The following is a 10607-nucleotide window of genomic DNA, read 5'->3' as shown; positions in this document are numbered from 1 at the left end:
CTTTTCACCCCACACATTCTCACCCTGCCTGGCTCAGATTCCTGGGTAACAGTTGTTAAACACTTGGCACTTTCAAAGCAGGTTCTGCTGTGTGACTTTGGACCCGACCTTTCCCCTCTCTGGACTTCAGTTTCGCCATCTGTAAAGTTAAGCGACTAGATGACACCTGAGGCCCTTTCCATCTCAGACTCTCTGGCAGGAGGGGACTTGTCTTTGAAAAGTGAAACTTACAGTCCAGGCAAGCTGAGATTGAATCTTGGCTGAGCAGCTTCCTTGCTGTGAACCCTTGAGAATTTCCTCAACCTCTGAAACTTCTGCATCTATAACGTGGGATGGTCAGTCTCAGATTTATTAACTCTTGCAGCTGGCAGGCTCAGGCAGGCCTGCAGACACAGAGACACTTGAATCAGCCCATTGGTAGTGTCAGCCCAGCTTCTCCCAGGACGCTTGGCCTAGATGGGCAGGCTAGCCTGGGAAACCAGCGGGTGGCAGAGCTTTCAAGGGGAAAGGGGAGCCAGGTGCTCCAGGCTCCTGATTGCCTCCTGTGCCTGCAATCCTGCCTGCCAGCCTGCCTGCTTCTGGCCCCTGTGCCAGCCCTGCCTTTCTGGTGACAGATGCTGAGGTCTAGATCAGTTCAGGTTCCAGCTTGTCATTCCTAGAAGTGGCAGCCCTCAGCTCTAGTAGATATGACCCTTGCTGTACACAGGCAGCTGGGAATTGGTGAGGAGAGGGAGCAGGCAAAGTGAAGGAGCCTAGGCAGGGGATGGTGTGGAGAGATGGGGAAGGAAAGAAGGGGGCCTGGACTCTGCCAGGAGGAGAGGAGAAGCCCAGCTCTGGGCAGACCCTCCGGGTGGGAGGTGATCTGAGAATCACAAGGAGGGCTCCAACTGGTCACTTGACTGTGAGCTTCTCTGGACCTCAGACTTCCTACCTGGGACATGAGGAGGACTCTACCTGTCCCTTTCTTTCCCCCATGGCTGGTGGAGGGGGGTGAGGCTAAGAAAAGACTGTCAGTAATGCCTAACGCGGCTCCGGACATCAGTGATTAGGGAAAGACTTGGTATCGCTTCCAAGGAAGAGGTATGGGAATGCCTTAGGGCACAGAGGGTTTGAAGGGCCCAGGTTAGCTATGGGGCTAGACAAGAGAGGAGGAAAGAGTTTTTTCTTAGGCCTGGACAACCCTCCAAGTGTCTCCTAAAAGCCACAGTCCCTCAAGTCTGGATAAATGAGGCTCTTGAGCCAGTGCGTGTCAAAAGCTCTTTCCCTCTGTTGATGGATTCAAAAACCAGTGGGTGAAAGTTTAAAAAGAAACAGGATAAATTGCATAGTCTCAAAGTATCTTCCTCCAAGTAGTTATTAGTTTCAGTGAGAAAAACAATACTACAGTGGAGAAGCCTAACAAACCCACTTCAGCCAGTGAGCAAGGTTAATGTCATCAGCCCTAAGACACATCAACACATGTCTTGGATGCCGGAGATCATGCACCGAGAAGGTCATAATGTCACATCTGTGGTCTTGTCAAAATGCATAGCCTCAATCTGATGTTGAGAAATTATCAGAAGAACCCAAACTGAGGGATGTTTTATAAAAATAACTGACCGGTACTCTTTAAAAGCGTTACGGTCTTAAAAGACAAACAACGACAGAAGGGGCTGTCACAAACCGCAGGACACGTGACAACTAGTGAGCGGAATCCTGGACTGGATCCTGCAACGAAAAAGGGTCATTGCTGGAGAAACTGGTGAAATGCAAGAAAAGTCCATGGTTAATTAACATGATTGGGTCGATGTTAATGTACTGGTTTTGATCACTGTATAATGTTTATGTCATCTGTTCATGTTAGGGGAAGCTGGGTGAAGGGGACACATAGATTCTGTAAAATTTTTGCAACTTTTAATGAACAGTTCAAGATAATCTCAAAATAAAAAGTCATAAAACACCTCTGTCTCAGAGGAGTTGTCTATTTGTGAAGGAGTCAGAGAAACTGGGTGATGGGAAGTGTGGATGAGAGACCTGAGAATTCGGTACTTCCCTGATGCTCACTGCCTGGCACCTTTACATGTTGTTAAAGCTGCTCCCAGAAGCCTTCCTGATTGGCCCTGCCCACATCTTATCATAACCATCTCTCCAAAAGTTTTCACCACTGCCTCTGCAACATGGATAGTTCTGGGTCTGTTACATAGGTAGTGGGTAGAATAGTGTCCCCCTGAACTTTGTGTGCACCTGGAGCCTCAGAATGTGAACTGATTTGGAAATAAGCTCTTTGCAGATGTAAGAACTGAGAGACGATCATACTGGATTAGTGAGAGTGTTGGTTGCTCAGTCATGTCCAACTGTTCTGGGACCCCAGGGACTACAGCCTACCAGGCTCCTCTGCCCATGGAATTCTCCAGGCAAGAATACTGGAGCAGGTTACTATTTCCTTCTCCAGAGGATCTTCCAGACCCAGGGTTCAAACTCGGGTCTCCTGCATTGCAGGCAGCCTCTTAACCTTCTGAGCCACCAGGAAGCCTAGGGTGGGTACTAAATCCAATGAGTGTCCTAAGATAGAAAAGGGCACACAGACACAGAGAGATGATGGCTACGTGAAGACAGGGCAGAGATTGGAGTTGCATTGCCATAAAGCAAGGAGTGCAAGAAGTGGACAGAAACTGGAAGAGGCAAGGCAGGATCCCCCTCAGCACTTCCACACGGACTGTGGCACCTTAATTTTAGACTTCCGTACTCCAGAACTGTGAGAGAAGACTGTTGGTTGTTTTTAACCACGAGGTTTGTGATAATGTGTTACTGCAGCCCCAGGAAACGAATGCACATGAACTGCACTGTTCTGATATTTATTCGTAGCTTCAGTGATTCGGGGGTGTGTCCTCTCTTCCCTCTCAGGCTGGGGGTTTCCAAAGAGCAGAGACTGTCTCTTCAATGAGACTGGGGCTCTGAGGACAAGGGTTGTGTCTCCTTCCTCAGACTGGGCTGTCCTGAGATCTCCTCCTTCCTTGGGAGCAGCCGGGTCCTCAGCACACAATGCTGGTTCTGTGGGGGGCTGCCTGGCCCTGCCCCTTCACCAGTTTGGATTGGCATCGGTCTCCCCTCAACCGGCTGGTGCTGGGAGACTCACCAACCACAAGAGGCACCGCCCTCCTTTACCGCAACCTCCTCTTCCCCAGGGGGAGGCTGGAGGAGGGTCAGGTAATGGCCACATGCCACACAAAACCAGCCCGGGAGTCCAGAGGTGGGGGGTACTCCAGTTCCAACAGATGATGCCGCCCCCTAACCCATCATATTAACCCCTGCTGCTCCAGAAAGCTGCCCCTCTTCAAAATGTCAGGAACACCAGGCCAGGCTATTTGCACCTAGATCCCTGTCTACAGGGGGAAGAGGGCTGGCCTTAGAATCTGAGCCAGGGTCTAGTCCTGGGTGGGGGAGACAGTCAGAACTGTTTCTGATGCTGGGATTCCAGGGTCCCTGGAGGTTGGGAGCAGGCTGGCAAAGATCTCTTCCTGGATTGCGTGCGTGAATGTATGCATCATGGGTTCCCCACCCACTTTGTCTTTTGGACTCTCCTTTGGCGAGGGGCAAGGAGGGAGCCTCTTGTGGTTTCCACTGAATCAAGTGAGAGGGAAGAAGAGCTCTTCCTGTGTCCCATGCTCCAGGGATTCTGTCCGTGGTTCCTGGCGGTGGAAAGAGATGGGGTGGTGGGCACCACAGAGGAAGCGGGTGCTGGGCTCTGCACTCACTGGTGCTCGTTGGATCCCTCTGAATGCTGCATGTTTCTCTGCAGAGCACCCCAACCCCTCCACCGCACAACCAACAGCAAAGTCTTCTAACAAAGGCATCTCCTCCTTCAGCCCAAATCCCTGCTGCCTCTCACTGAGGAAATTGTAGGGCTGGGCCGGGGTGGGGGACCATTCTCTGGAAGGAGATTAGGAGTGTCTGTCAGGGGAGGTTGGGGTGGGGCGGGGCCCTCGCTTACTCACATCCTCGAGCGTCCTCAGCATGGCAGATCTGGGGAGCCCACAGCCTCAAGTGTTTGTCTCAGCATTGTCTTCTAAGCCCCAGTGGCGGCGGGTAGGGGTGGGGAGGGCGGCTCCCCGACTTCTGCTTTGGCGGCAGTTGGGGAGGGGGCAGAGGGAGGCTCTGCTTCCATTCCAGGAGCAGTTGATCCAGGAGGAGTCCTGGAGCCTCCAGCAGGGGCTGTTGGGGCCTGTCTGGGGAGATGGGACGTGTCAGGCAGCCCCAGACACGACTGCATTCCTCTCAACATGCCTGCCGGGGTCTGTGGGGCTGAGGGGTGGTGGGAGGGCGGGGTGAGGCCTCAGGGGTGCCTTTGGAGGTTGTCTGGGAGACCTGAGATGGCTGAGGTCCTGATATACAGACATATGAGGCAGAGCTTGAAGGACCCCTGGAAATGTCCCCTGACCCTCAGGGCCTCAGGGGTTGGGGATGCTTGACTCCACTTTCTGATGCCTGCCCTCCTCCACCCACTAAAACCCTGCAAGGGGCTCAGACAACGGTGCCTGAGCCAAACCCTCCCATGGGGCTGCCCTGGTGGTCTGAGTGCCCTGGTGCCCCTCATTGCTGTGCCAGGGGTGTTGCTCCACCCCCTCTGGGGCCCAGATTGGGCTACAACAATGCTACCCAGACTCTGCCCCACTCGACTTACGAAACCCCCTCACATTCATTGTCATGCTGTCTTCTCGAGCTGACTGCAGTAGGCAGAGTGGCCACCGAGAGTCCATGGCCAGACTGAGCAGGTGGTATTTACGCCCACTTTACAGATGAGCAAACCGAGACTCGAGGAAGCATCAGGGCCTAGGTCACACAGGAGTAAACAGCAGAGTCAGGACTCCACCTGACTGCATGCTCTTTCCCGATGTCTTCTGGACTCCCACCTGCCCTTGGCCAGAGTAAGCAGCCAGTGCCATGGGCATGTCCACAGGTGTGTGGAGGACCTTAGGGTCGGTGCTAAGGGCTGAGGAGAGCTGCCTGGAATTCTCTGTACTTGGGGCATTGGGGTGGAAGCCTGAGCCACTTGACTACTGGCAGGGCATGTTTCAGGAGTGTGACAGGCCCCTTGGCACAGCCCAGAAGGTCAGACCTTGGAGGGTCCCAAAGCCTCATCTCATTTTATAGATGGTAATGCTGAGCAGCATCTCTGTGCCCCATGTGACCTTGCCATGCTATTGCTCCTCCAGCCAGGTGCCACCTGGAGTGGTGGGCTTCCCCCCAAGTGGATGGCAGAGGCCCACTAAATTAATGAGAAACTAACAAGTCACCAGGTTTATGGTGCACACAGGCCCTACTCCCACCATCTTGCTGAGCCCAGCACGCGTGCTCCCAGGGTCTGAAGGGAAAGTGTAGCCTGCAGGCCCACACCTCCTCCTGTGAATCACATCTGGCGGGACAAGAAACCCCAAACACCCTGAACAATGAGTTTCCAGTAAAATATGACAGACATGATGAGGTGGATGAGAGGAGGGATCTGCCTGGGAGTTGGCACTGGCCTCTGGGTGATGAAAGCCAAGGGGAATGGAAAATGCCAGGCCCGCCCCTACCCAGGAGTATAAAACCAGGCATCCTTCTAACTCACCTCAGCACCTTTCTCTTCCCTGCCGACTCGCTCACTTGCTCATTCACCTCTCTCCTTGGCACCATGACCACCTGCAGCCGCCAGTACACCTCCTCCAGCTCCATCAAGAGCTCTGGGGGCATCGGTGGTGGCTCTAGCCGCATATCTTCCGTCCTGGCTGGAGGCTCCTGCCGGGCCCCCAGTGCCTATGGAGGCCTGTCTGTCTCCTCCACCCGCTACTCCTCCGGGGGTGCCTGCGGGCTGGGGGGCGGCTATGGCGGTGGTTTCAGCAGCAGCAGCAGCTTTGGCGGGGCCCTGGGCAGCGGCTTCGGTGGAGGATATGGCGGTGGCCTTGGTGCCGGCTTCGGTGGTGGCTTTGGTGGTGGCGTGGGTAGTGGTTTTGGCGGTGGCTATGGCGTTGGTGATGGGCTCCTGGTAGGCAGTGAGAAGGTGACCATGCAGAACCTGAATGACCGCCTGGCCTCCTACCTGGACAAAGTGCGCGCCCTGGAGGAGGCCAACGCCGACCTGGAGGTGAAGATCCGCGACTGGTACCAGAGGCAGCGGCCTGCTGAGACCAAGGACTACAGCCCCTACTTCAAGACCATCGAGGACCTGAGGAACAAGGTGCGTGGGCCAGGCGGCAGGAGGTGCCGTTCTAGCCACCTCACTCAGGAGCAATGGAGGCCTCAGAGCATTGATTGCTTTGAATTCTTAGACAGGCTAGCCTCCAGCCCCTTCTTCTGGCTCTAGATGCCCCCAACAGAGCTAGTCTATGAGAAGATGGTTTCCTTTTCCCCACCTGGCTCATACCTCTCTGGACTCGAGACCCATGAGACACCGGGGGTTCCTACACTTACAAGTTACAGAAGAAGCTGAAGCTTTGGGCTGTCTGCCCAAGGTCACGTAGCAAATTGATGGCAGATCCAAAGCTACAGCCCTTGTGCCCCACCTGCCAGCTTGGGAGGCAGCAACCTGTTCTCCAGCCCAGGGGAGGAGTGAGGCTGTAACGGGACCAGGCTAGACATCCAAACCGCTCATTAGCTCATTAGTCTGGGCTGTGGTGGCTGCCTGCATGAGTCTTGGCACAGGCAGCCCCTCCCCACAGCCAACAGGGCATGGAAAACCCACAGAGACAATCAGTGGTGGCCCACCTCACGTGCCCCGCACAGGAGGGGAGCTGGGGGGACTTGTGTCATCTGACTCTTGTTCCTTGCTCCCATATCACACCAGGAGTCTGCTGATCTTGGTGTCTGGCTCTGATGCTTTGAGGGGATTAGGGAAATCAGATGATGAGGGAGGGAACTCTAGCCAATCCAGAGTTCAGTCTATCCCCACCAACCCTCCCCTCACCCCTATTTGCTTCTTCTGGTTTGAATCCTCTGTGCCAGCTGGACCTCAGTTTGTGGGAAAGCCCCTCTTAAGATCCTGTGCTCCGAGGGCTTGAGAAGGAGTGCATGTGCCTACAGAGTCCTGGCACGCCTGGCGTGTGCAGAGAGAGGGGAATGCAGGTCAGGAAGAGGGTCTGGAGAGCCTGGTCATTCTCCTCAGTGGCAGGGAACTTGAGGCTCTGAGACCCACTTCAGGTTTTGCAACAAGTCAGTGGTAGAAGCAGGACCCAAACTCAAGGGCTAGTTATTTTAAAGCCAAGGCTCTTTCTACCCATTCTGATGCCCATGAGCCAACAAAGTCCTGGGTCAAGGCTGGACCAACAGGGACTATCCTTTAGGCTGCCATGGCAAAGGCTTGTGGGGAGTAACGGGGATTCAAGCGGAGCATGAAGGTGAAGGCCTGATGCCGGCTGAAGTCAGGTCTGGCTAGCACTGTCCTCTCCACCAGTGACCTATACCCTTTGCATCTGCAGATCCTCACAGCCACTGTGGACAATGCTAATGTTGTGCTGCAGATTGACAATGCCCGTCTGGCTGCTGATGACTTCCGCACCAAGTGAGTTTGCAGTGGTGGTTCAGAGCACCCAGTCTTCCCTGGGTGGGGCGTTTTGGGAGCAGTGTTCCCTGAACAGAGTGTGCCAGTGTCAGGATGGCTGTGTGCAACCCCCTTGGGGCGCTTGTAAAAATACAAGACTCTTGGGCCCCACCCTTGGGATTCTGATTCAGTTATTTTTAATAGGCTACTTGGGTGATTTTGATCCACAGTCAGATTAGGGAGCCTCTGCTTCAAGGAGAGGCACTCCCCATTTCCCAACGTGCCCCTGAAGTGCCAGAGGTAGTCATATTGGTTGGCATCTCCCCTCCATGAATTCTACAGCACAAGGAACTACTTACTCCTGTCATTGTCCCCCTCCCCAGATGTTCCTATCTGAGGAATAATGAGCATTATGTCCATCCATGCCAATCAAGACTGGCTCCATAAACCACCCAAGAAGGCCAACTATGGACAGAAGGGGGAAGAGAACAGAAACACCAGTGTGACTGGGGTGGGTGTCTCATTTCTCTTGGGTCATTCCAGGTATGAGACGGAGCTGAACCTGCGCTTGAGTGTGGAGGCCGACATCAACGGCCTGCGCAGGGTGCTGGACGAGCTGACCCTGGCCAGAGCCGACCTGGAGATGCAGATCGAGAGCCTCAAGGAGGAGCTGGCCTACCTCCGGAAGAACCACGAGGAGGTGAGAGCTAAATGGAAAAGCCCGCTTAGAGGGTTAGCTGGGAGGGAAGAGATGCAATTCAGATGCCTGAAGACAACGTTCAGTCCAGGAACACCTCCGACTGGGAAATTTTAATCGGCCACCATAATGGATTGTGTTCATTGGTTGTGTAGGAAATGAACTCCCTGAGAGGCCAGGTGGGCGGAGACGTCAACGTGGAGATGGACGCCGCCCCCGGCGTGGACCTGAGCCGCATCCTGAACGAGATGCGCGACCAGTACGAGAAGATGGCAGAGAAGAACCGCAAGGATGCCGAGGACTGGTTCTTCAGCAAGGTGGGTGGCGTTTGGAGTGGAAGGGACCCAGGAACCCCTTTTCCCTGGAACTTCCCATGCAAACAGTGCTTTCCTTTCTGCAGACAGAGGAACTGAACCGCGAGGTGGCTACCAACAGCGAGCTGGTGCAGAGCGGCAAGAGCGAGATCTCGGAGCTCCGGCGCACCATGCAAAACCTGGAGATCGAGCTGCAGTCCCAGCTCAGCATGGTAGGCGCGTGGGCGGGCCTGGGGGTATGCGCGCGCGGGTCTCGCTGGGAGGGAATGACCACCCTCCCTGATTCCTGATCTTCTTTCCTTCCCTCACAGAAAGCATCTCTGGAGAACAGCCTGGAAGAGACCAAAGGTCGCTACTGCATGCAGCTGGCCCAGATCCAGGAGCTGATCAGCAGCGTGGAGGAGCAGCTGGCCCAGCTGCGCTGCGAGATGGAGCAGCAGAACCAGGAGTACAAGATCCTGCTGGACGTGAAGACGCGGCTGGAGCAGGAGATCGCCACCTACCGCCGTCTGCTGGAGGGCGAGGACGCCCAGTGAGTGCCTGGCCCCCTGTCCTGCCCCCAGTGTTCACTCACTGCTCCACCGCGGTGTCTGATGACCTTTGCCCCTTTCTGTCTTCACAGCCTCTCCTCTTCCCAGTTCTCCTCTGGCTCTCAGTCATCCAGAGATGGTAAGGCCTTCCTCCTCATCCAGCCTGAACTCGGGACCACCGCCTGTCTCCCAGCAGCTCTAGGATGTTAGGGGCTTCTGGAGGAGTTGAGCTAGGGTCCCATAGTTAGCACCATGGACAGAGCCCCACATGGTCTTCCCACCAAGCCCGGTCCATTTGGGCGGATCTGGACAGAACCATTTTGATCTCAGTTATTAGGATGCTCCAGTCTGAGGACACAGACTCCCTGACCTTAGGGTGCTCTAGTCTGAAAGAAATGTGTTGATAATATCAGTGCTGGGGCAAGTGCAGTGGGTGAGGTGGTAATCAGGGGACAGGGCAGTAGGGAGACGGTTCATTTCAGTGCCCTGGGCTCCTTGGCCTCTGCTCCTGATTTCTCTATTGCCACCCACCACTAGTAACGCCCTCTCTTCTCTCTTCCCTAGTATCCTCCAGTCGCCAGGTTCGCACCAAAGTCGTGGACGTGCACGACGGCAAGGTGGTGTCCACACACGAGCAGATCGTTCGCACCAAGAACTAAGGCTTCTCTGCACTGCTCATGCCTAGAAAGCACCCCCCACCCCCAAGTGGACACACATTTCCCTGGGGGATCCCTTCTCCTGTCCCCGCCTCCCCCAAGCACTTGACTCGTGAGCCCTGTTTCACCCTTGCCCCTTCCAGCAAGCAATAAAGCTTCATTATCTGAGTTGCACAACTCCTGTCTCTGCCTGGTCATTGTCAGGAGTGGAGGTGGGGAGAACGCGGGGGAGGCATCTCTTGGGAGCTCTCAGAGCACTTGGCTGTGCCCTCTGGGACTGGGAGAAAGAAACTGGGGGCAGATTGGGCTCAGGTCCCAGGATTGCTTTCACCACCGCAGAAGATAATGTGTGTACCAGCTCATATATCTCCTGGGACACTCATTCATTTACTCACCCCTCCATTTACTTATTCATTCATTCAACAGATATTATTGAGTGCCTTTTGTGTGCCAGGCAATATGCTAGGTTAAGGATTCTTAACAGTTTGGTCTTTAGGGATTTGAGTGTATGTTGAAAACTATAGATCTCTTCCCACCTCCAGTAAGCATACATGCATTGCATATAATTTATGAGATTCACAGTTCCCCTAAAGCTCATCAGTGGAGGTCCATGAACCCAGTAAGAACTCATGTTTTACTGAGAGTTTTGTCTCCCTCCATTCCACCTGCTCTTGCCTCCAGAGCTGGGTCTTCATCCTGCCTGCCTTTAGTTGACAAACAGCAAGTAGATTAGTGTCTCCAAGCCTCAGTTTTCACATCAGTAAGCTGGGCACAATGACAGTACCTACCCCAGGACTTTGTCGTGAAAATTCACGTGTCAGACCTCTACCACAGTGCCTGGCACATTGCCAGCTCAGAGCATGGCTGTGTGAACTTCTTCCTGTGCATGGTGACTCTTTTCCACAATGAGGGTGTTTT

The 10607-nt window shown here is 54.4% G+C and overlaps 1 protein-coding gene across 1 annotated transcript; it reads left to right on the top strand.

Moving 5' to 3' along the window:
* Nucleotides 1–5590: 5590 nt before the first annotated feature.
* KRT14 (keratin 14) lies at nt 5591–9866 on the top strand. The gene is made up of 8 exons (XM_015098780.4): nt 5591–6193; nt 7431–7513; nt 8036–8192; nt 8345–8506; nt 8590–8715; nt 8815–9035; nt 9126–9172; nt 9598–9866. Exons 1-8 carry the CDS (start codon nt 5651–5653, stop codon nt 9690–9692), a joined length of 1434 nt encoding a protein of 477 aa, XP_014954266.2. The 5' UTR covers nt 5591–5650; the 3' UTR covers nt 9693–9866.
* Nucleotides 9867–10607: the final 741 nt, after the last annotated feature.

The sequence above is a fragment of the Ovis aries genome, chromosome 11 (assembly GCF_016772045.2).
Source record: "Ovis aries strain OAR_USU_Benz2616 breed Rambouillet chromosome 11, ARS-UI_Ramb_v3.0, whole genome shotgun sequence".
In the NCBI taxonomy this organism is placed as follows: Eukaryota; Metazoa; Chordata; class Mammalia; order Artiodactyla; family Bovidae; genus Ovis; species Ovis aries.
Note: the sequence above shows the minus strand (reverse complement) of the source record. Positions and strands in the feature narration are given on the sequence as shown.